This window comes from Sceloporus occidentalis, unplaced genomic scaffold, assembly GCF_023333645.1.
Source record: "Sceloporus occidentalis isolate IW3139 unplaced genomic scaffold, rSceOcc1.0.p SCAF_94, whole genome shotgun sequence".
Classification (NCBI taxonomy): Eukaryota; Metazoa; Chordata; class Lepidosauria; order Squamata; family Phrynosomatidae; genus Sceloporus; species Sceloporus occidentalis.
Genome location: NW_028317074.1, coordinates 1992424 through 2019552, shown reverse-complemented (window position 1 = coordinate 2019552; position 27129 = coordinate 1992424). Strand labels below are relative to the sequence as shown.

Here is a 27129-nt window from a genome sequence, read left to right as displayed (position 1 = left end):
GTAGAATAAATTAGGAGAGTTAAATATGGCAGTGATATATGATTTCACAGTGTGTCACAGTTGTGATGTCACAAAACAGAAGCATATTGATGGGTGCTTGCAGCTCAGGACCCCATCTAACATTTTGTTCTTTGAGAGAAAGGTATTTTGATGGATTTGTAAACATATAAAGCTTTCAAACAGTTACCTCCAATAAAATATGCAAATTAAACATACATTTTTCAATGTTTTTTTCAAACTATAATCTCTTGGATTGGTGACACCAAACTATGATCTGTCAATACAATTAATGAAACAGGAGATTTTTTTTCTATATGATAATTCTAACTGAGACATTGTTGAGTCAGAGGTATATTCACTAAACTGTGACTTAATCATTTCAGTTCCATTATGCCACTATGTATTATAAAGGGTCAACTGACTTGAGTTTCTCCTGTTAGAAGTTATGGAGAAAACCTGTATAAACCATAGTTAAGGTGGGGAAATTTCTTTAGTGGTATCTCACCAACCAATTCAACCCTTCTTGTAGGAGAAACCCAATAAGGTGAATCGTTTCGTAATGCATTAGGAAGTGAATGAGTTGAAATGCCCAACTCAATTGCAAACCCCTATTTAAGTGAATGTACCCCTAAGTGGTCAATTACATATAAAGAAAATATTTGTGAGGCATCCTGGGCCTGACCAGAGTAACGGTTTAGTGTGAATGGGAAGATTGGGATGTTACTGTTCCACACCCAGTGTTAAAAGGCACTGCTCCACAATCACCAAAGCAGAACAAGTGAATCCCATGGTATGATGATTATGGTATTTAGTGTTTTAAAGGTTTTTATGTAGATATGCCTGTTTTATTTATAGTTTATCCAAAATTAGAAAATCCCTTTTCAATAGTAGATTTTGAAACATATTTAAAGAATTTCAAATACAAAATAAATAAAACAGATTAGTAAACTAAAAGACACATTAGATCATTTGGAATCAAGTTAATCAACCTAAACAGACATATTTTAGATTTTTATCATTTTGATGGACAACACAAGCTGGTATTTTCTGCAACGACGACGATGGGGGGGGGCTGGTTGAAAAGGGAGTTTGATGCTGATTTTTTAGTGACCCAGGCGCTCCTCACAGCTCTCAAATGTGCCCTTTGTGGCTCCTCCGAAAACCTCTACCTGGCGGTTGTCCCACTGTATAAGGTTCCCAGAAAGCAGGGATGTGCAGTTGGCAATGCCCTCTATTTCATTCAGGGTGAGAACTCGATCCCACATGTTGAACTGTGCCACCTCTCCAACAAATGCCTGGGTGGCATCAAACCGTCCACCCAATGTGTCCTGTGCCATAAAGTGAGAAAAAAAGATATAGTTATTCAGTTTTCTACATGCTATGATTTTTTCTGTGAAATAGCTCAATTAATATGGGAGGTAACAAAATAGTAGGCTAAATAGAATCTAGCGCAAGAGAACGAACAATCATTGTGTGGTTAAAAATAAAATATCAGTTACTTTAGACATATCCCTAACTCTTTGTTCTCAAGAGGAGGCAAGTAGTAAGTAAAAATATCAGGGAAATGAAAAAAAAAGATACATATAGGTTAAACAGACAGAGAGAAGAACAGGTTAGAAGTCAAAAGCCAATAGTGTAAACGGAAGGATGGAAGAAAAGGTTAAAGAGGAGTGGGTTAACTCCTTAATATCTAGTGGTGGTCTAAGCTATCACAGCCATCCTAATCTTAGCAACATGATATGTATGTCACCTTTGTATTAATATCTACACAATTTACCTGCTCCTGTCCAAATATTATGACACCACTTGGTTTAATAGGGTGCCAGGCAGACAAGTTCTCATTAGATCCTTTCTTCTTGCCATCCTGGAATGCTGTCCACATTCCGTCTCGTGTAGTCCAAGCCACACAAATATGATGCCACATCCCATCCTTCAAGCTGACGGGTAACTGTGTAACCTGCAAGAATACATTGCCAAGTTATTAACTATTCAAATCTGACTGTACACTGATCCAATTTCATCCCATCTCTCTCCAGAATCCTTCCCTTACCTGCACCCCACTGTGGGCTAGTCAAGGACCACATCAACATTACATTAAGCACCAGGTGTATTCTATACCCCCAGCATATACTGACAATAACTGTAATTTTGGTAGTCTCTTAATAAGTTACCCAGAAACATTTGAACACTTAATGTTCTAGAAAACTAATGTGTACAAAAAAGATACTCCGAAGCTACATTAAGCAGGTCATAATTCTACATCCAGTATAACTAGGCCCTGCCTGCCTTTAAGGTGACAGCGTGCTCTACTTTTCCAGCCTGTGTCTGCCTCTATAACACAGGTGTGGGAAAAGGTAAGTTTGAAGCGCTGTTTGTTACATATATATATATATATATATATATATATATATATATATATATATATATATATATATATATATATATATATATACTCACTGGCCACTTTATTATGTACAACTTGCTAATACCAGGTTGGACCCTTTTTTGCCTTCAGAACTGCCTTCATTCTTCGTGGCATACGTTCTACAAGGTGCTGGAAACATTCCTCAGAGATTTTGGTCCATATGGACATGATGGCATTACGCAGTTGCTACAGATTTGTCAGCTGCACATCCATGATGCGAATCTCCTGTTCCACCACAGCCCAAAGGTGCTCTGTTAGATTGAGATCTGGTGACTGTAGAGACCATTGGAGTACAGTGAACTCATTGTCATGTTCAAGAAACCAGTTTAAGATGATATGAGCTTTGTGACATGGTGCATTATACTGCTGGAAGTAGCCATTAGAAGATAGGTACACTGTGGTCATAAAGAGAGGGGCATGGTCAGCAACAATACTCAGGTAGCCTGTCACATTTAAACTATGCTCACTGCTCAAAGTGTGCCAAGAAAATGTCTCCCACACCATTATACCACCACCAGCCTGAACCTTTGATACAAGGCAGGATGGATCCATGCCTTCATGTTGTTTACGCCAAATTCTGACCCTGCCATCTGAATGTCGGAGCTGGAATTGAGACTTATCAGACAAGGCAAGGTTCTTCCATTGTCCAGGCATATTGTAGCCTCAGTTTCCCATTCTTTGCTGACAGGAGTGGCACCCGGTGTGGTCTTCTGCTGCTGTAGCCCATCTGCTTCAAGGTTCGACGTGTTGTGCATTCAGAGATGGTATTCTGCATACCTTGGTTGTGGCGAGTGGTTATTTCAGTTACCGTTGCCCTTCTGTCATCTCAAACCCGTCTGTCCATTCTCCTCTGACCCCTGACATCAATAAGGCATTTTCGTCCACACAACTGCCGCTCAGTGGATATTTTCTTTCTTGGACCATTCTCTGTAAACCCTAGAGATGGTTGTGCATGAAAATTCCAGTAGATCGGCAGTTACTCACACCAGCCCGTCTGGCACCAACAACCATGCCACATTCAAAGTCACTTAAATCCCCTTTCTTCCCCATCCGGTTTGAACTTCAGCAAGTTGTCTTGACCATGTCTACATGCATTGAATTGCTGGCATGTGATTGGCTGATAAGCTATTTGTGTTAACAAGCAATTGAACAGGTGTACCTAATAAGGTGGCCAGTGAGTGTATATTGCAAATCAGAAACTCTGTTTATATATCAGCCACCTTAAAAAAAAAAAAAGTTTCCATGTTTTCTAAATTAGTTACACAGTAATATAGGTACTTCATGAAGAGATACACGCTGGCAATTGCCCTTTCGGACCAGTCCAAATTATTCAAACAATGCTGGCCCAAGGCAGACTGGCATTGCTCTGCAAGATGGGAGTGTAATGGAGTCACTTAACGTCGTGCTATGGAACCCTGCAGTAGCAACACGGTAGTTTGTGTGTGAGTTAAGATAAGCTTGTGAGAGTTTGTTATTGTGTCTGTACATGTACGGAGTGGGCAGGCAGGACTCTGTGGGGACTCTTGGCTTTGTTTGCATCCTGGGCCAAAAGTAGAGACTTACCACACATTATTGTAGTGTCATAGTTTAGTTGTTAGCAGACCCGGACTGGGACAAAAAATAGGCCCGGGCATTTAAGCCCGAGCAGCCCATATTTATTTATTTATTTATTGTTAAAGCCCACCCTTCATGTACCATCTTTGCATTTACTCATTCACACAAATCATTAACACATTCATTAATGCAGTCTCACAAATCATTCAAGTAATTCATCCACACATGAATTCATTAATTGTCATACGCATTCACACAATTCATCCACACATTTATTCATTCATTCTCATACGCATTCACACTACCCCCTCTCCCCATCTTATCTGCCCCTTCTCACTGTTCCCCCTTTTCACTATGTACCCCTTTTCACTATGTACCCCCTGTCACTATCTATCCCCTCTGCCCATTTCTCACTATCTAACCCCCCCTCTGCCCCTTCTCACTGCACCCCCCTCCCTCACCCTACTTACCTTGTTGCCGGAGCAAGCAGCAACTGCGGCCGGGCCCACGGCAGGACCGGACTGACTGGGCCTATGCGGCCTCTACGGCCGGATTTACGCAGGGCATAAGGGGCACCTGCCCCTTAAGCCCGCTGCAACTGCGACCGGGTCCGCCACTCTAAGGGGCCGGGAAGCCCCCACCAGGGCCGGCCTCAGGGGTCTGCGGCTGCACAGGGCTTACATTAAAACATTGGGGTTTTTTTTTAACTTTATTTAACATCCTCCATGTTAAATAAAGTTAACAAAAACTTTATTTAACATGGAGGATGTTAAATAAAGTAAAAAAAAAACCCCCGATGTTTTAATTTAAACCCTGTGTGGCCGCACACCCGTAAGGCCGGCACTGGTGGTGCCCCTTATGCCCTGCGTTAATGCGGCCGTAGAGGCCGCATAGGCCCAGTCAGTTCGGTCCTGACTGGGCCTATTTTAAGGTATGGGCCTGGAGCTGCAGCTCCATCAGCCCCTAAATCAATCCGGCCCGGCCCACCGGGCAAACGCCCGGTTTGCCCGATGGCCAGTCCGGGCCTGGTTGTTAGGTAGTATCTTAAATGCTTTTAAATGTCCCCAGCCCCAGGCAACTTGAAATGGTAGGTGATTGTGGACAATAATGGTAACTTACTTTGTCAAGAATTACTTTGCACAGAATTACTACTGGTAATTATAAAAAAAAAGAAAAAAGACAAAAAAATGCAAAGACAACCCAACTAAGGTGCACTTATGTCACCTCACAATTTTTTTTACCAAAGGGCAGAACTAACAAAATATTAGGCATGATTTCAACTAGTCCCTTTGATTGATGCATGGTCCCAATTGAAGCTAAAAACAGTGGAATCCCATTGCACTGAGCTGTACATGTGCTAGATATCAGCGCATGACCCACGATGGACCTGCACGGACATCTAGCACAGGAAGAGCTACTGTGGGTAGCTCAGAGACAGTCATCCATGAGGAGGAACAAGAGAAAGATTTACACAAACAGATTGTTTGGTGCCCCTTGGACTGCGAGAGTAGATGCTTAAAGGATACCAACTTTGTTACTTGTGTTTATTCCACATTCTAGACTGATACTGCCCAGACAATGAGAACAAAGCTAAGAATAGTTCAAGTAAACTACAGTCTTTTATAAAATCTTATTTTCTACTACTAGGCAGTTTTAAGGGGTGCTGTGAAAAATAAAGAAGATGGACTTAATGGTGCCATTAAATCTAATATTCTTGTGAAAAAACACTTTATTCCATATGGGAGGTTCCACAGATAATGTTTTAACTCCCACTTTATACGATTGATTGATCATATTGTCAGTTAAAACATATAGCTTTCCTACTCACTTTGTCGTTGATGAGAAGTTCCATTGGATTGTGTCCCCATTCCAGCAGCACAATCTCATTGGGTTGCCCTGGGACAGAGTAGGAAAAAGGTGTCCCAGACCCAGAGGGGGCCTTGGATTTCAGCCACACACACATGGTGAAGGCATAAAGTTCCGGCAGAGTTTTCTTCAACCGACCATACATATAGTTTGTACGGACTGGGAAGCTGAGCTTGAAGTTCTCTGGATTGTAACCAGGTAAACCTGACAAGTAAGGAAAAGAAAAAATATTTCAAAGGTAGTAAAAAAATCCACTCTCATGCTAATATTTACCATAGCATGGCTTTATGACACTTTATGGAACAGCCCTATTATATAGCTGAAAGGAACCATAAAGCTTCCTTTTTGTCTACCTGGCATTTTTCTTCTCTTTTTCTTCTAGCTCCATAGTATAACCTTGCCATCTACTGTCTTTGCATTTTTATTAAGTAAAACATCTATTTATTTGCGTTAATATTTTTTTCTTGTTTACTAATCTTCTGTTTCTGATTGCTCTGTACTAGTTCTTAACTCTTTATAATGGAATTATTTTCTCCTCATAAGAACAATGCTGATCCATATTATTGAAGTATGTCATCTTATGCTATCATTCTGGTAAGGATAATCAGACAGTTACCTTAATTTGTTAAAATACAATGCTGCCCCAGCTCTGGTATGCAGTAAGGTCTAGAGAGAACTGTGATTCTCGATTTTCTCATTGTGGATTTGGAGGACGCAGCAAAAGTGTACCTTATGGATCTCTGATGCTGTTACATAATTTTGCACATGACCTCAGGATGGAGAGTACCAAGTTACAATGTAACACCCCACCACATTTTGTCATTTGTTTTCGGGTAGAGCTGCAGACCAATGTTAGAGGAAGGTCTATAATGGCAAAAGCTCAGAACTCCTGCTTCCTCAGTTGGACCACAAGGGAATATATAATTTTGTGACTTCCAGTTTTTATTCCTGCCATCTCACTTGGAATGTACCTCAACGGTCTTCTATTCTGCTTTATAAAACAACATTGTTTGATCTATGTTAGGATGCTGTCCCTTAACCATGTAGTTTGTGTCATGTAGCCACTTATTGTTATCCTTGTAATTAAATTATATAAAGCAAAATTTGTTCTATGATATTCACTTAAGTTAATTTGTAAAGCTTCAAATTATTATATCATATAATCATATTATCACCCTGTTCCAGTTCTGCTATACGATTCTGCAATATGCTTAGCTCCTTCTCGATATCCTGCTTGTCCCTCTCCCCAGATGCTGTTGACTGCTCTTTCTCTAGCTCCTGAAACTTGGCCAAAAGCTGAGCTTCCAGCTCTAGCAAGTTCCACTGAAGTGAGTCCCGTCCATGAAGAGGGGAAGCCACAGTAGAAGCTGGAAAGGATATGTTGTTCACACGCTGTTGAATCTCCAGCTGCAAGAAGACAAAAAAAAACATAATTGACACAACTTTATTCCAAAAAAATTATAGTTACCATGATAAAGGTCTCAATAGGACAGGATATATGACACATGCATCTCTTATCAATACTTTGTATATGGAATTGTATTTAATTGCATTCACTTATTTGGCAGAACTGAGTAGCAAATAGAAAAAGCATAAAAACTAAATCATAAAAGTGAATCATAGAAAATTCAGTAGGAAAACAGATAAAATATCACAAAACAAACACAAAAATATATACATATTTATAATTGTACATTGTTCATTATAATTTACTGTGACTGCAAAAGAAACCCAAATCATGACCCCTTTCGCCATCATACTTGACAGTTGGTATGAGGTGTTTGTGCTGAAAAAAAAAATATTTTGGCAGCTGCTCAAAATTACAAATAAACTAGGAATAATGAGGTTTACGCATGATTAGGGATTTTGCAGGAAAATTGCTGTTTCAATTTGTAGCACTCTTTATGCATTATGAAGGGCCAAGCCAAGTGAGCTTCTCACGCAAAAATGACTTTTAGCTAATCCTGTATAATGCATAGTTCTAGATTCCTAGAAAGTCTCCTTACCTGTTGAAGTATTCATTATGCATGGCTGAGACAGTGTTCAAAACATTGCAAACTCAACTATAACTGATAATTTAGTGAATAAGCTCCAGTTCAAGTTAAAATAAGGCAAGGTGATATGTTTAACCCCTTCAGTACCGGGACGTACCTGGTACCTCCCCTCCAAAAAACGCCCCCACATCACCACAATCGCGGTGATCGTGGGGGCGCTGCTGCTGCTGTCTGCCCAGGAGTCCTGGGCAGACAGCACAGCCTGTCTAAGCCCGCCCCCAAGCCCACGATCACTCCCACGGAGTGATTCTCTAGGCAGAAACTGCGATTGCAGAAAAATCTGCAATCGCGGTTTCAGCTGCCACAGGCAGCTTCAGGGAAGGGTGGGGGGGTATTGAATGGGTCCCCACACAAGTGTGGGGACCTGATCCAACACCCCCCTGCTGCCTGATCGCTCCATGAGAGCGTCAGTGCAGCGTTAACCCCTTCAATGCCGCGATCGCGGCATTGAAGGGGTTAATTCCCGTTTTCTAGGGGGTTCTGCTGCTGGTGGTCTGCCTGGAAGCCCAGGCAGACCAGCAACAGCAAAGACGAGCCCCCAGAAGTCCTCTGATAAGTCCTGTAGGACTGATCAGAGAGACTCCTCCCCTACAATCTCCAGTCTATTGGAGATTGTGTCCCAGCTGCCAGAGGCAGCTTCAGGGACAGGGAGACAGGGTTCTTTGGTCTCCACATGAGTGTGGAGACCAGACCTCCCCCACCCCCACCCATCCTCAGTTAACCCCTACCCCCCTCTTCCTCAATTAACCCCTTCAATGCTGCGATTGTGTATGACCCCCATCGCAGCATTGCAGGGGTTAATATTAGTCCCCACAAGCTTGTGGGGACTAAATATCAATCAATGCTGTGCTTCAATGGAGCATCAGCATTGAAAGAGTTAAAAAAAAATAATGTAAAAAATAATAATAATTAAATTTTTTTTTAAAAAAATAAATAAATTAAAAAAAAATAATAAAATAATAATAATAATAAAAAAAAAATAACAGCACTGACCTGAAAGTCCAGGGTGCTTCCAGGTCAAATGCTGGGCTGATCAGATCACTCCTGGCCAATAGGAGTGATCGGATCATTATGGCAGCCCACGGATGACCCTGCTCTACAAAGAGAGAGGGGTCATCTAGGGTAATTATGAAAAAACACAAATTATTAATAAATGAAAAAATCATAATTATTACCTGATCACTTGTCGGTGACATTTTAAGTCGCTGATTATTAATCGGTCTCCCTGATTGATGTCAGCGGCCTAAACCTGTCACTTACAAGTAATCTGATGAAAAAAAATATTTAAAAAAATGTAAATGCACATGTTCCAGTTTTGCCCTCATAGCTTCCTCAAAAAATACATGAACCATGCATGTGAGGCCTTGTTGGAACCGGGGGGTGTTGGTGAACAAAATGTGGTGTTTTTTTTCCAGTGTTACACATATGCTGTGCAAGAAATAAATTGCAACATTGAAATGTATGCGTTAAAAACGCAATAAAATAATTTCCCTGTGAAGTTTGGCAGACATCAGTGAAGAAATGGCTGGCTGAAAACTGTCAAAACTACCCTAGTTGAACACCTTGACTCGTCTACTGTTCATAAATATATACTTTTATGGGGTAATTTACAGTGGGGGGGGCTTCCAAAATGTCCCAAATGGGATATGGGCCCAGGAAACCAATTTCTGAAAACTTGCGCATGTTCCAGTTATGGCCTCATGGCTTCCTCAAAAAATGCATGAACCATGCATGTGAGGCCGTGTTGGAACCGGGGGGTGTTGGTGAACAAAATGTGGTGCTTTCTTCCACTGTTGCACATATGCTGTGCAAGAAATACATTTTAACATTGAAATGTATTTGTTAAAAACGCAATAAAATAAATTTTCCGTGAACTTTGGCAGACATCAGTGAAGAAAAGGCTAGCTGAAAACTGTCAAAACTAGTTGAACACCTTTACTTGTCTACTGTTCATAAATATATACTTTTATGGGGTAATTTACAGCAGGGGGCTTCCAAAATGTCCCAAATGGGATATAGGCCCAGGAAACCAATTTCTGAAAATTCCAAATGTGAAAACGAAAATGCGCATGTTCCAGTTTTGCCCTCATAGCTTCCTCAAAAAATGCATGAACCATGCATGTGAGGCCTTGTTGGAACCGGGGGATGTTGGTGAACACAATTTGGTGTTTTGTTCTGCAGTTGCACATATTCTATACAAAATATAATATAAAATCTAAAGCAACATTGCAACATATGCAAAAAAACCCCCCAAAATATAAAAATACCTCAAAATTTGGCAGCAATTGGCGATAAAATCCCTGTTTGAAAAGTGTCAAAATGACCCTAGTTGTACACCTTGACTTATCTACTTTTCATAAACATATAATTTTGGGGGGATAATCAGTATTTGTGACAACTATTGCAGTTATTAGACTACCATGCCAAATTTGAAAAAAATTACATTTCAAAAACGTGATGCATGCCTTGCAATATTTGCCCTATACTGGTCAAAATAGATAAAAATCCTGGCCATGTTGGGTGGTTTCCAAATCAGGACAAGTTAATGAATATATTTGGGATAATTTTTTCCCATTGGTTTAATGTGTGTACAATTTGTATGTATACAAAACTGTAAAAAAATGCATTTTTTTTTCATTTTCCCCCCACTTTTTCCAGTTTTTTTCAAACAAAACAATGTACTACCCAGCTTACTATGGTTTCAAATGAAAGCCCTACTTGTGCTGAAAAAAACAATATATGATTTGTGTGGGTGCACCAATTGATAAGAGAGAAATTACAGTTGAAGAAAGACATGGCAAAAACACAAAAACGGCTCCGGTCCTTTAGCGACACCCTAGCTTAAAAATCCCGGTCCTGAAGGGGTTAAATTTTTGACTGAATGTAGCCCACTAGTTGTGATTTACAAACTGTTGCTAAGTTGACATACATCATGTCTCAGTATATTTTTATAGTAACAATATATCCTTGTAGTGCTACTGAATATGTCAAAAAGCCATCAAAGACATTAAAAAAAGAAAACAGATGAAAATGAAACCATAAGCTTACAGAGGCCAATAGGGCAGAGACAATTTAAAGTGGGATAAAAACCATGCACATCCTGAAAAAAGGAAGTTAAGATATCTTTCCCTATGTAAAGGGAGGTTTTTATGCATATATATATATTTCTTATTTTAATCTCTAAATACCATTAAATAGGTTTATGTTGAAATAACTAAATGCCTAGTGTTGAAATAAACATTACACATAAACAGAGAATTTGACAGCAGATAAGAATCATTGGACCCATGTAGTCTCCCCATTTTTCCTGATGGGAATTCCAACCTCTCTCAGCCCACAGGTCCAGTGAGAATACCTTTATGTATATCCCACACATGCATTTATTCCCTCACTGTATCTAAATGATTCTATTACATCTCCTCTCTCTTTTCCCCCCCAAATCTATACATATCCCTTAGACTTTCCTGATGGTTTTGATCATGCAAACAATTTTTGTATCCCTCCCCTGAATTCTTTCCAATGGGACAATATCCTCCAGGAGACAGGGCCTCCAGAGCTGTGCACAGTACTCTAGGTGAGCCCTGATCAGAGATCTGTAATAACCAGCTAACTATTTATGCTACTAAAACCTCTTGTTATACAACCTAGCACCCTGCTTGCTTTTATTGATGCTTTATCGATGCTCCTTACTTTTAAGTCATCAGAAATTATTACTCTGAAGCCCCTCTCTTCCGCTGTCACTGACAGAACAGTGACCCCAATGCTATATGTCACCTATATATAGTGTCCCTTAGAATTTATGAGAGGATAGAGAGCAGGGGAGGGCTGGCAGCCTAAGGCCTGGGGGGCAAGTCTAGTCAAGTGGCCCAGTGCGCCACCAAAGCGGCTGCGAGCGACATTGATAGCAGTCACCGCACCGCCCAATAGCCATGTCTCAGCTCTTTATCCCACCCCTTTTAAGACGTGGGACGAAGAGCTGAGGAATGGCCATTGGGTCTGACTGGTGCATGATGCAGGGGCGTACCTAGAGTATTTGGCACCTGTGGCAGATCCTGTATGTGGCACCCCCCCCCCCCACACACACACACTTTAAAACTGCATAGTTTCTATGGTTAGGCAAACATTGACAGGGGTACAGCAAAATTGTTATCATTATATACTGAGGCACACATTGATGGTGGTACAGCATAACTGTTATCATTATATACTTAGGGATTACGCTGTACCACTGTCAATGTGTGCCTATACATTGAGCCAGACACTGACAATACTGCAGTACAACCCCTATCACTATATACTAAGCCAAACATTGATGTGGTGTAGGCTTACCACTTCAGTGACTGGCTTAGTATATAGTAGGGATGCACCGAAATTAAAATTCTGGACCTAAACTGAAAATTCAGCATTCATTTGGCCAAAACCGAAAAAAAACCTGTTTAAAATACTTTATTAAAAGTAACACACCAAAATTAGACAAAAAAAAAATCAATAACAATATTAATATATATATATATACATATATATATATATATATATATATATATATATATATATATATATATATATACACATATAATTAACAGCAATCACAATCCTATCATGCCCAGGTTCTAGCATGTACTGGCTGACTTAGCATGATAGGCGTGTGATTGCTGTTTGCAACCATATATATCTATTAATACTGTTATTGAATTATTGGACGAAAAAAATAAAAAAAATGATAACAGCAATCACACTCCTATCATGCCTAGACAGCCTCCCTAGGCCATGCTATCCCCCCACACTTCCATGCAATCTGAAACCCTCATTCACAAACATTCATCATAAACTACAGCATAACACCCATCACTCTCACACACTTACTAATATTTTCCTACCTTTCCTCTGGCACTGTCACTTTTCCTCCTCCTCTTCATTCTTCCTCTTCTGTGTCCTGTCCTTCCGGTGTGCGGAAGACGGTGGGCGTGGCTTCAGTGTTGTGCGCCGGGATTTGACATCAAGTCCCGATGCACAGCCACAGTTGCTGCGCGTATCGTTTTCGGAGGCGTGCCGGCACCCCTCAGTGAGCGGCACTCCAGGCGGACAGCCCCGGTGGCAGCCGCTTAGTTTTTAACTTTGCGGCTGCCATGAATGGTCGTCTGCCGGCCGCCCAGCCAGCCTGCCGGCCCGGATTCAGGGCGGCCTGGGGGGCAATTGCCCCCCTGCCCCCCGGCCCAGACCGCCCCTGATAGAGAGTCACCGAAATCCTCCTGGCTACCGAGACTCAGTAGGCACAAGTGGCAAAATAGTATGGGATCTCCTCTTGGTTTTCTTTATGCACAGATCTGTCTGCATTATTCTGGCTTCCTTGAGCACTTCTGCATCAGAGCGGAGCATCAGCGCATACCGCGGGGACAAACTCTCTGCCATACCAATCAGGGGAGAGGTTGTCCCCACTGTGTGTGCTGAGGCTCCTCCCTGATGCAGAAGATCTCCAGGAAGCCAGAATAATCCAGAGGATCACTGGAAGAAGCAGATCACTGGAGAAGAAAGAAGACACAGAACATGAAGCAGAAGAAGTGGAGCTGTATAAAAGGAGATGAAGAAGGTAGGGAGACTTTGACAGGGAGTATGAGAGAGTGTTACAGAGGGTGACATTTGTTTTTCGTTTTCATCCGTTTTGTTGGACCCCTTCCTCGTTTTTGGACATTCATACAAAATAATGAAACTGGTGAAATTTGCTAAAAATAAAATTTGCAAGAATTCGAATGCACAAGTCTAATGACTAATCATAGACTATATGGATAAAAGTATTAGGACACCTGACCATTACACCAACAGGGACTTTGATGACATTGCATTCTAAATACATAGACTCTTCTGGGAAGGCTTTCCACAAGATTGGAGGATCTGGGAGAGGATGTCATGGACGCACTGTCAAATTGCCCTCAGTTCAAGTTATGGGAAAATGACTGTGCCATTATTTTGGTGGAAGCTCCTGTCGCATTATGTCCATGGAGATGCGGACGACGATAGCAGATTGAAGATAGATGAAAGATAGATGATGAGGAAGAGGAAGATGCGGAGCGGAAGTGGTCGGCAGAAGGGGAAGTGGTCACCAGGCAATGAATTTCGTTCATGAATTAAAAATTCCCTTAAATTTTTGGCGGAACTGAATGGGCAGGGAATAAAAATTGCTGCCTGAAAAGGAATGGGCCAAAAACAAACCCAAAAATGTGTCCAAATTGTTTTTGGCCCACATGCACATGTTTAATCTATATCTATCTATCTATAACATGTATTGTTTTATATAGTGTCACCATATTCCGCAGCACTGTACTATATATATATATATATATATATATATATATATATACACACATACATACGCACGCACAAAGACATTCTTTTTTTCTATCACAAACCTTTAAAAAGTCTCCAGCAGAGATTATTTCTCCACTTATTTCTTTAATACAGCATTCAGTATCAGTTACTTCTTTTTTCCATCCTTAAACATACAGTTATTACTTGGCCTTCTGTATTCCAGAAACCATATCAAGATGCTATATGGTCTATTAATTCACTAGCTGATACAAATGACATAGAAGTCTTGATGTAGCTTGCAGATCATTGGTTATTACCCATGTGTAAGAAGGAGGTGATGGCAGACTAGAAAACTGCTTAATTATTAAAGAAGGAAAGCAGCGGTTATGACTGGGGGATGGGAGAGAGGTTTGAAACAATTCAAATACAAAAGAAAGAAGAAAACCGTTAGCAGAGGACATCAATACCTTTATTCTGCTGTCTTTAAGAATATTAGGATATTATTTCAAAATAACATGTATTATTTTTATTATTAATGTTTATTTTGTTTAGAACCTGTTAACAGAATGAGTGAGCTGTAGAGTAAAAATAACATACGTTTAAAGTAATATAAACAGATTTTGCTAGAAAAAAAAAAAAAAAATTAATAATAATCGAAAAAAAAATAAAATAAAAATATATATATGTGTATAATATATATATATATTATACACATACCAGGTGTGGGTTTTTGGTGACCAAGCTATTATGGATTACAATAATGATATCAAAACTTACATATTTATTTAAATCAGAAATCATGGATGAAACAAAACATGATGGGGCATTGCAATCTGCACCAACTCTAGTAGTAGTGGTTATCTAAGATTGGTCTGTATGTACATTCAGGACTGTCTTTAATGCTAATGGGGCTCTGGGCCCCAAGCACCTCTAACTTAAGACCCATCTTTTTTTAGGGATTCATTCTCCATCTACAGCATCTTTTCATTTTTCACCATTTACCCCAAACCCTTTTACTGCCCCTCCCCTTCAACTCAGTCAGACACAAGGGTTAACTGCTGTGGCCCCTTTGGAATGCTTTGGTTCTGGACAGCATCTTACTCTCATTAATAAGTAATTGCTTCAGTTATTTTGACATCAAATTCTATTCTATCAATCTTCATTATTTCCTATGTGCACATTTCTCTTTTTTCATATATATTTCTTTTTTTTTTACATCAGTGTCTGCTTGTCTTGCATACTGAAAGACACAGCCTTGCATCCATTCACTCAATCGATACTCTCCTTCTGTAATGGAAAGAAAATCAAGCTCCTGGAGGAAGGAAGTCTCTCAGTAGGCTAAACATGACGTGAGAGAGCGAGGTGATAATGAGACGGCATGGAGACTGGCTGCAGGGAGACTGGAACTCAGATGTGAAATTAATTAGATTACCTCATACATAATGTAGAGTGTATGTCCTATAGCTACTATCAATAATCACACACACACACACAACTATAAATACCCAAGTGGGGTATAAATGTATATGTCTTATGTACTGTTTATACAGAAGTTAAAAAATGGGAGGCTTAGTCCTTGTTTTTATCTTACAATTTTGCTCCTTGCAATAAAAAATTTATTCTAAGAGAAAAGGAGGATATTTATCAAGGGGACAAGGCCGTATAATTAAAACCCCTAAACAATGTTACCAAAAATCAATAAGTCAATAAACCCTCTTCAAAATAATGTTTTTATTGACAAATATAGTCTATTGGGAAAAAATAAACATGGTGATGGTGATACATTATTTTATTATTATTTATCTCAGGATTATTTTGGATTCCATTATGATAGCTGGTAGAACATCATTAATTCTGACATTTAATGTGTGATTAATTCTGCAGATGTGTGTCTTTGTTGTGTCACTATGCTCAAGAAGTTATTTTTTTGAGCTGGTGATATGTCATGTATCCAACAGATACAAAGAACCCTAGAAATCACACAACCTAAAACAAATATTCAAAAATTTACAGAACCAGGGAATGGGAGCCTAGATTTCCCTTACGGCTGCTAAGTGTTCTTCTAGATGGATTTATTCTCCAGGGCCCTAATCCCTAACTAAACACAGAAGCAGCTTGATATCAAATTTCAAGTCTTTTCCCTTTAACTCGACAAGAATAATACTGGGGACATGGGTGTAGTGGCCTGAATAACCAATATTTACTCCAGGTTTCATATGTAATCAATATTTCATAGAACCATAGAAAATTGAATTTGACAGCAAATAAGAATCATTTGATCCATCTAGCCTGTCTGTATTTGCTGATGGAAAGACACAGCCTTTAGTTATTCGTTGGCCTTATTTTAGATTTTCAATAGCCATATGACTATCCAATGCAAGTATTAAATTCTTCCTTCTGCCAGGAGGCTATTCCATATGCCTACCAATGTTTTTCCTTAAAATGATAAATGCATGTTTAAAATCTTGGTAAATTTTAAATGATCTTCTATGGCTCAAAACTATTGGAAATTGAAATATTTTCAGATTTACTTGCTACTCTGAAATACTCAGAGCTTTATTGGCCACTATGCCAGGACAAGACAAAATCTGAATTTAATTTAAGTCTGTATAAAAGGTAGCATTTGCCATCCCTCTATTATAATAAATATTTTTCATAACAAATAAAATAAAACTTGGAAATATATAGTGTAGGGGACAGCTCACGCATGGGGCGGCAATGACAGTATTCACACAGGTTTCAAAAGTCAAGCGTGTTTATTTAGATGCTGTAGGCACAGAGCACCTTGAAAATAAAACAAACTCTAAGCCTGTCCGGCTCTAACTAAACATCCGGATACCTCTCTACAAGCCTAAGGTCTGGCACAAAGCAAAGTAACAGGTTTTCCATAGGTAAAGCTTCATACCTGGTGGGCTGCAGCGCTGGCTGTAGCTGCTCCCTGCCTCAGTCCCTCCTCCACCCTGCAAATCCAACAGCCTTCTCTTTTAAGGCTTCCTCCCCAGTAATGAGCATAGGAAGCCTCACCTGAGGGCTCCTGGCTTTGCTACCGTGCCTGGCTGAGGAAACCAGGTGAGATATATATCCCATCCACCACTTTCCCATACACTTTACCACGATAGATAAAAGTAAAGCACAGTGAAGTACACAGAAACGGATAGAAATATATCTTTGAGACCACATAAGTCAACTGCATTGATTACATTCTGCACGGATGTGTTTTTAATCTGATATATATTTTTTAAAAATTAAGAGCTCTAATAAACACTGAACTACTACTAAAAATAAAAATGTATTATTTTTTGGCCAGCTCTAAAAAACAGTTTGACCACTAAGTACAGCTTTTACAATCTACCAAGAAATTAATTATAACTAACATATCACATATGTTCAGCATGTTTGTTTACTTATTTATTGGATTTGAGCTACAACACAAAACTGCCTCAACGCTGCAATAAATGTACTTTTCCGTAATGAATGAAAAGGAAGAAGTCATTACATCTGATTTAGCTAACAGCCCATTTTGAATCAGGAAAAAACATCTGAAATTCGCATGCTCTCAAAAGGTTTTTGACATACACAGTGAGAAATATGAGAGTTGCAGTAAGATGAAACATTTCAATGCATTAAACTACACATAACTTATGGAGATATTAATTCTGATGAGATTTTCTGCAACAGGGGTTAGTCCTTCCAAATGTTTAAAGTGGTGAAATGTAATTCTGTAACACACTGAAGCTAATTTGCAGTGAAAATAAAACATTTACAAACCCTATAGAAGAAACAAAACTGGGGACTAGAAGAAGATAACAATGACCAGTTAGGAATGGGGTGTCACATTACAGCCTAACCCAGCGCTTATGTGTAAATCACTACAGAATGCATATGGTATTTGCACTTTTGTTGAACGCATGGAATATATACATTGAAATACTATGTTAAGTAAAAAGGTCACTGTTTTTAATGGATTTTTAAAGAATAAGGGATATACGAATACAATCAAAAGAATTTTTATAGCGCCATCCTTGTTCTGGCATTCAGTGGTCACTTGGATTATTAACCATTAAAAGATTGGATTAAAAGAAAAGCGTATTATTTGCTTTCATGTGTCTTGTGTTCCCAGAACCAATGTGTCTGCAATAGAAGGCAGTCCATTTCCCAGAAAGCAGGTGATGCATTGTCTGAATATAAAATAGATTTATAGTGCATAGCAAGTATTGTACAGAAGAAATGACAATCTTACCTTAGATTTGGTTATATATATATATATATATATATATATATATATATATATATATATATATATATATATAGGGTCTATCAGATTAGAGAAGAGCTGATTTCAGACATAAATCCCTGAATTACACCTTTCCGGGATTTAGAGGAGACCTAAGTAATCTGGAAAGTTTTCAATCTATTGCAACTATAGTATCATAACCAGTTTTTCTTTTTTTATTTCCCTGCCTCTTCAGGCATATTATAACATAGCAGAGTTCTAAATTTGTACTAAAAAGATTGGTTTAGCATAGGTGCCTGTTTAGCACCTTGATTGGTTTAGCATCTAGTAGTCATTTCCCTATTTCCCAGATAAAACTTTAAAATCAGATCTCAAATAATTTCAACTACTTTGTTTTCCTGTCACCAGATTGAATATAATATAACTATATTTATAAAAATAATTAACATCTTTTATGGTAGCATTTTCATGACTACAATGATGGAACACACCTCCACATATCTTTCTTATGAATATGTTTAACATGCAATTTATAATATCAGTATTGCTTTTTTCTTAGTTTTACAACCCCCCATATACAGATAATTGTTTATTTATACTTTCATGTAGGCTGTACAATTGCCATTTATTAAACACACTTCCCAGTATGCTTATTGCTCTCTAAAAATTGCCATTGATCACCCATAAATCTGTAGATTACATTTGTAAATTCTTTATATTGAAGGGTTTGTGAGAGATTTGGTACCCAAGCAGACTTTTTTTCTTCCACTTTTTTATACCATTTTTTACCCTTTTACCATTTATTTTTGTTTTGTATCTTTCTATAGTGTTATCATCATCATCATTATATATATATATATATATATATATATATATATATATATATATATATATATATGTATGGCATCATCATATAGTCCAGCACTATTTAGTGTATTTATATTTGACCTGTCATTCATATGAATGCTACTCGTATAGCATCAGTGCCATCAATCTACCTGTCCTACTGTCCCAATGGTTAGACAGCCTTCTTTTTACAGTTACCTTAAGGAGAAGAAGTATCAATATTGTTGTAATTATTTGCAGCTTATCTAAACATTATGCTGACCATCAGTAGATACCGATGAGTGTCTTTATGAGTTACTTTAAAGACATGAATCTCTACGTGATTTAACTCACCTCGATTTTCTCAATCCGATCCTTCAGAGTTCTGACGGCCTCCTCCAGTTCTTGCACCGCCTGGGGAGAATCGAGGGGCAAATCTCCCATTGCACCTTCTTTGGTTCCCCATCCATCAGAACCCTCCTTAAAGCCCTTGTCTAGTCCGTTTTCGCACCGGCTCAGCTTTCCGGTCAACTCCCTGATGGCCTCTTGATCCGTTACGATTTGTTTCTTCTGCTGCAGCACCGTCTGCCTCAGCTGCTCTGCCGTGTTCTGCAAGGAGAGGATCTCTTCTCCCGCAGGCTGGGGGGAATCTCTCTGCACATCAGAGGGGCACTCCATGGCCAGGGGGGTGCACAGGAGCCTGCTGAAGCTCGGAACACCCTGTGCCTTGGCACCAGACAGGTCCAGGATGGCATCCTTCGATCCATACAGGTTCTTGACACCATGTAGGGCTCCTAAGCTCTTCTCATTTGGAGCTGTGGCTGCAGATTCATTTTCAGCACCAAGGACAGGTCCTTTCGCTGCCGGGTGGACACTGGCTATAATGCAAATGATGGCACCCAGGAATGCAAGCATTCCTGCCACCAGTAAGACAGCCAGAAACTTCAGGGTGACAGCTTGGTAGGGACACCACAGCAGAAAAACCCAAACCCACAGACAGGTAGAGGGACAGCCTTTCCAATAATTAGGAGAAGCCTTCTGCTCCTGCCTGTAGGGAGAATACCTAAGCAGACATGAAAAATCGCTCCCTCACCAGACCTCTCTCTGTAGCGCACAGCCGTTGCTCGGTCTTTGACTTAGGATGAGAGAGGAGTGATAGACGTCATAACTCCCACCCCCTATTATAACTCCCTTGTGAATTAACGCACTTGTTTAACCCCTGTATGCCCTGCTTGCCAAAATAGATATCATTTATCTTATTAATGACCCATGCATTTAGAAATATCCAGGATTGCACGTGTTCTTATTCCTATAACATCTATACAGCTATCACATTATTAAGCAGTTATGAAGAAATATATTAGAAAGAGAAAAAACAATATTTAACATAAAACATGAAACCAGTGTATTAGCATATGGACAAAAGTATTGGGACACCTTACCATTACACCAACAGGGATTTTTATGACATTGCATTTTAAATACATAGACATTAATATGTAATTGGTTCACCCCTTTGCAGCTATAACAGCTTACACAAGATTTTTGAGTGTTTATTTGGGAATTTTTGCTCATTCATCCAGTAGCGCATTTGTGAGGACAGGCGCTGACGTTGGATGAGAAGGCATGGCTCGCAATCTCCGTTCCAATTCATCTGAAAGGTGTTCGATGGGGTTTAGGTCAGGGCTCAAGTTCTTCGGCACCAGACTCATTCCACCATGTATTTATGGACCTTGCTGGGGCACAGTCATGATGGAATTAAAAAGGACCTTCCCCAAACTGCTCCCAAAAAAGTTGGAAACATAACATTGTCCAAAATCTCTTGATATGCTGAAGGGGACATCACATGAGAAAATGGTACCAACGTGAGCAAAACAAAAATAAATCCCTCATTATTTCCCCATATATGCCAAATAATTAAAAATAGCACAAACCATATTTTATGAAATGCCGCAACCCCTCCTCCCTTAGTAAATGTACCATATATATGTAGTTGTACATAAACTGCATATGCAGCCACTATAGGTTACAGTATACAATTTAAGACAGGATAGGCACACATAAATACAATAAATACAATATACTAGCACAATCAAAGATGGTAAAAATACACATTTTACAAAAATGCTACCCTATGTGCACCACTGGCACACCTGCTGTTGTGAATCTTTACTGATTGCCAGCCAGCTGATCTACATACGGATAAGCCGGCAGCAGATCATGCCGGCACACATTTCTTTACTACTAATAGTATGGAATCAAGCAGCCATATTCCACATGTAGTGTAGATGCACTAAGAAGTCTTCTAATGCAGGGAGTTCATAGTGGTTGCTTGTCATCTACCATGCATGTCAAAAAAATCCCATGCACTGGCAACACTGGGAATAATAACTTTTCACATCAGATCGAAAGGATTTTTTATGGCATACTATGCCATCATGAAGGGTTTAAAGCCCACTGTTCTCATGGCAGCATAGTGAGTCATAAAGGGCAGAATGGGTTAAGAGGGTAGTGTAAATTATATTAAACAGGTCAAGTAATACGTTATAACATATACTTTACTACATTGCTTACACAAGAAATATAAACCCTAAAAATCATACATTGTGAGTAGTTTGCCAGATTTTGCATATTTTGGAAAGTATAAACAATGTTGATATGTATAGCTTGGTGAAGAAATCAGGCCCGGACTGGTCATCTGGCTCATTGGGCAAATACCCACAAGGCTGCTGACCAACATCACCACATACTCAACCCGATCTGATCCTCCAGTGGTAGAATGGGTGCTGCAGCGTGCATGCTGGAGCAAGCATTCATCTCATTTAATACTTGAGCAGAAAAAAGCATGAGGCCACGAATATTCAGCTGCTGACTTCATCGGGCAGCCGCCAGATTTAAAACATCAGTGTTGTCTGTTAACACATGAAAGGCTTACACAAAGGAGGCCAAGTGTTTAGATGAGAAGTCATAATCTAAAAGTAGAGGGTAGAGACTTGCATATACAGTAATGTGGGAAAGTGTGGCAGATAAGCGGAACAGTGTTCCAGCAGAAGTCGAAGAATCCAGTGAGGGAAATTAACATCCATGGGAAAGTCTTAAGGCTATCCTGAATACAAGACAAAGATTGAAAAATGTGTGAAGATCTTACAACAGGAAAATATGCAGGCGAATTAGCTGAATGGTTTGTATCCATCATGAGATCATATGTTTTCTATAGGGTCACATAACAACTGGAGGTAACATTTCCTCTGCTGTTTGTACAGCAAGGAAAATCATTAATTGTAAAAATGGGGATGTGTGCACTGCGCCTTCAATCACAATAGCTGCAATACCCCTCTGGTGTCTTAACCAGCCATAAACACAATGTATAACAGAAAGCAAATGGGTTATGTGCTCAATACATCTAATATAATAAATTAATGGAACCTTCAAAGTCACATACATGGTCGAAGTAAAACATTATGGATCTCCAGTTGATGTGGATCAAATGAGCAGTGTTCTGCGCCATTCAGAGTGAGTGGCCACTACCTACAGCGTTCTGAGTGTTATTACCACTTTTATAGACATATTGCACTTTTGTACTTGATATTGGTATTGGTAATATGAAAGCGAGAGGGAGCATTCTATAAAGCAGTTAGAATATACGTAATAATAATGCCCAAACACATCTACAAATAAACATAATATGTATGGTGCAAACCACTCCAAGCCTATGCCCAACAGGCTACAAACAATAGTAGGCAATATAGAAGGTATTTATTAGATATCACAGCCATTGAGTAAAAATAGTGTGGTGGTACAGAAACAAATCACTTAAATGGCAAAAAGTATCATCAAGTAGATGTGCCAGAGTAGCGGACAGCAAAAGGTGAGATGCCCAATGTTTCGGTGAATAGCCTTTGCTAGTGGTGATCTCCCTTTGATCACCATTGACAACGGCTATTCGCTGAAAGATTGCCATTTATTTATTGTATGCACTTTAGAAGAATCAATCAGTCATGGACAGAGGTGGTGCTACCACATAAGAAGATTAGGCAGCTGCTTAGAGCTCCTGTTGATCTATTGAGAAGGAGAACCACAAGTGTGGAATGGATTCCTCACAATGTACATTTCCGTAATGTATTTTTTAAAACAAATGCAAGATTAGAAGTATCATCTTCCCAGGTTATGCATAATTATTATCGTTAACACTTGGTTTGAAGATGGGGTTCTGATATAACTGCACCAAGATAGTGTTGATAGCTGTAGACATCAGTTATAGGTTGCAGATCTTTCTAGCCATCTGCAGCAAATTTCCAAAATTTTAAATAACCAATAATTCTTTACGAAACACTTTAGAACTTAATGTTTTAACATCATCAAGATGAAAATATACACATTTATTTTAATCGAAATAACTCCCTGTAGCTTGTTTTTTTTTGTCAACCACTTTTGACTGTTTTGGAGATACAGGGACTATTTTTCCTTAGGGAACCAAAGATGTCTAAAGGAAGCATGGCTGACATGCATAATCCATTTGTTGCCACCTCTTTATCTACATCCTAAACTCATATAGACCACTTGAACCAAACATCAGCAACTTAACAGTGAACGATAATTTAATTGGTAGAATGATCATGGAGATCCTGATTAAAGTAAGTTTATGATGGCTGCACCTATGATATACATATAATCTGGGTTTCAAATATATATATCAACCTTGTTGTGACAGAATGACCTGTCATACAAGGCACAAGGTACTCAGAGATGGCTCCAGTCTGGCTGCCAAACGGGCAGGAAATCCATTGTGTTGACTAATCCCATTAACAGGATGGCTGCCGGGGGAGATTCAGTAGCTATAGGGGATTAAAGGTTGGGTTGTCTACATGTACCTGTTTATCAATGTTAATTTAGGTTAATAAGGTTCTGTGGCTATATGAGTCTATGTTTTACAATAATAAACTGTTCATTCCTGCTGTACTCAGTTCAAGGTAGTTGTGTCTACTTATTGGGTACACATAGCAGGGTTCCAAGGTGCGCATGCTGGCTGGTGCTGGAAGTGATTCCAGGGACAACAGGAGGATACATGTGGGTGATCTCTGGGAGTTACTACAGCTCTCTTGGTGAACCCGTTACATTGGTGGCAGCGGCGGGATCCTCCTTGCAAACGTCCCAGCGGAGTACCAGCGGGTATACCAGCAGCAAGCCAAAGATGGTTCCAGCACTACAGGACGTGTTGGTGCACAGCAGATTAGCCAGTTACATAAATGCCTGGATGGAGGCTCTCAGGGTGGACCAGGGTGTCCGGGGAATAGTCCTCCCATCCTCCAAGGAATGGTACGTGCTACAACTAGATTGGCGAATTCAGTACCTGGGAGAGCAGCCCCAAGAGGACTTGGTGGCTGAGTTGGAGAAGTTGCTTCTAATAGAAATGACTGTGGATTGTGGATACCGGGCCGTGTATTGGCAGGCCGCACAGTGGTGTCCAGAGCTGAAGGATGACTGCCTGTCAGAGGGCGATGACTTTGGCGGCTTGGGATTGATAATGGAAAGCCTACAGGAGGACCGAGAATTTGGGAGCCTATCGAAATATCGGTGCGAGGAGATCCGGGAGTTCAGGGAAGGGATCCTCGCAGATGTGCCCTGTTACCTACCTGACTTGTGGGCTGATTTTGATTATTTGGTTTACCAAGAATGGATCCTGGAGCAGGCCTACCGAGAACTCTTTGACCGTGCTCAGCAGTGTGCCCCAGAGGAGGTGGATCCTGTGAGTATTGTGCCCCCACCAGAAACACAAACAGCCGAGCAGATCGCAGCTGGCCTCTGCCCACTCCCTTCCCTCACCTCAGACACTTTGCCCTATTCCCCGCAATATGGCCCAGAAACTGACCGAGACCCCCCTGCATATCCCAGCCGGATCCCCCAGCTGAACTGCTGGCATCGAGGCAAAGTGCTGCTGGTCTCTGCCCACCCCTTCCCCTTGTTCCCAAGCCTGACCGCAGTAACCAAGGAAGGTCCGGTCAGGCAGCCCCAGAGTTGGTGGTGCCCCTGGATTTTACAAATGCAGCTGAATCGCTGCCCTCAGGGCAGAGTGCCGCTGGCCTCTGCCCGCTCCCCTCTGTGACCCCAGCTCCATTGGCTTTACCCCCGCAATGTTGCCCAGAGGTAGTGATTTCTATGGATCCTGTAACCCCAGCAAAAGTGTTGGCAATGGGAGAGAAGCAGATCAACATCTCTCCCCAGCAGATGGAGTATACAGGAGGGGATGCATGTGGCTTCCCTCCCCTCGCAGCGGATCATACAAACATTTGTACCATGCAGGTGGATTGGACTACGGTCGCCATCCGCAGTCCCCAGAGGTGCCGGGCAGTCAGCCCAGAACCCGATATGGAAGGGACCCCAGCCTCTCTGTCTTCTCCCCAGCGGCTGAGAGGACTCCAGGGAGAAGGCACATTTGTTCCTTCTTCCCAGCGGCAGTTGCGTTATTTGGGAGAAGCAGAGTGTGGCTGGGTGAGTACTGCTCTTTTGTTAAATTGTTTTGGGGAGTACCAATTTGTGGCTGGCAGTGGTGGTCCAGATATACAGAGTGACTTCGGAGTCAAACCGTGTGGGGTCTTATCAGACGTCAGTCTCCCCCAGAAAAAGGAGATATGTGATGGAGTTTGTGACGGAACTGTCCATCACTGGGGCCCCTGGAGAGGACTGAAAGCAAGCCTGCTACCTACAGATTATGGACCCTGTCTCCCTGCCCTGACGAGTGGGACTGTTGTCCTCACCTGGGACCCAAACCGTGCTCCCAGACTGAACTGGTTGCAGACCCGGTTGGGGTCTGGCCCCAGTTCAGTCTTCTTTTTAAAAGGGGAGATATGTGACAGAATGACCTGTCATACAAGGCCCAAGGTACTCAGAGATGGCTCCAGTCTGGCTGCCAAACAGGCAGGAACTCCATTGTGTTGACTAATCCCATTAACAGGATGGCTGCCGGGGGAGATTCAGTAGCTAAAGGGGATTAAAGGTTGGGTTGTCTACATGTACCTGTTTATCAATGTTAATTTAGGTTAATAAGGTTCTGTGGCTATATGAGTCTATGTTTTACAATAATAAACTGTTCATTCCTGCTGTACTCAGTTCAAGGTAGTTGTGTCTACTTATTGGGTACACATAGCAGGGTTCCAAGGTGCGCATGCTGGCTGGTGCTGGAAGTGATTCCTGGGACAACAGGAGGATACATGTGGGTGATCTCTGGGAGTTACTACAGCTCTCTTGGTGAACCCGTTACACTTGTGTGTGTAAATCCAGTTTTAAGTGATACTGTATATTTTCTATCATGTGTTGTTATTTTTTGTAATAACACAATATTTAAAGACTTGTCATACTTTAATTTGATTATTAGAAACCACCAGCCATGGGTTTAGGTGATGAATGTATTTAAGACACAGATTTGATGTTACAGTGCATAAAGGTTCTGTATGGAAGAATAGTCTCAGAACCCTTGCCATGTATTTTCCAACCAGGGCCGGCCCAAGGCAAAATGCCGCCTGGGGCGAATTTTAAAATGCCTCCCCCCCATTATCTACCCTTCCTCTCCCTCCGTCCCTGCCGCCCCCCCATTATCTACCCTTCCTCTCCCTCCGTCCCTGCTGCCCCCCCCCCCCTTGTACTTACCTTTCAGCAGTCCTGCGGCGAGTCTCCCTGTTCGGTCTCGGTGCCGGCACTACATTACAAGCCGGCACCGAGACCGAACAGGAAGACTCGCCGCAGAGGAGAGAGAGAGGGGCGCCGAGCGGGTACTGACAGCTTGGTAAGCGAAAACGACTTGGCGCCCCTTTCTCTCTCTTTCGCTTTAAAAAAAAATAAAAATAAAAAGGGCTTGGGGCGGCAAAGTGCCG

General features: G+C 40.6%; 1 protein-coding gene across 1 annotated transcript; it reads right to left on the bottom strand.

Moving 5' to 3' along the window:
• Window positions 1-1103: 1103 nt before the first annotated feature.
• Window positions 1104-20176, bottom strand: LOC149284380 (neuronal pentraxin receptor-like). The gene is made up of 5 exons (XM_089496798.1): window positions 19616-20176; window positions 7021-7252; window positions 5808-6049; window positions 1778-1957; window positions 1104-1328 (listed from the first exon to the last, which is right to left on the bottom strand). The coding sequence occupies exons 1-5, from the start codon at window positions 20174-20176 to the stop codon at window positions 1104-1106; spliced, it is 1440 nt and encodes a 479-aa protein (XP_089352924.1).
• Window positions 20177-27129: the final 6953 nt, after the last annotated feature.

Coding starts and splice junctions, on each gene's coding strand:
- LOC149284380 (XM_089496798.1), bottom strand. CDS start 20,176: ATGCTTGCATTCCTGGGTGCCATCATTTGCATTATAGCCAGTGTCCAC. Junction 6,050..7,020: donor TATAGCAGAACTGGAACAGG/GTGATAATATGA, acceptor CTTACTTGTCAG/GTTTACCTGGTTACAATCCA. Junction 1,958..5,807: donor AACTTCTCATCAACGACAAA/GTGAGTAGGAAA, acceptor GTATTCTTGCAG/GTTACACAGTTACCCGTCAG.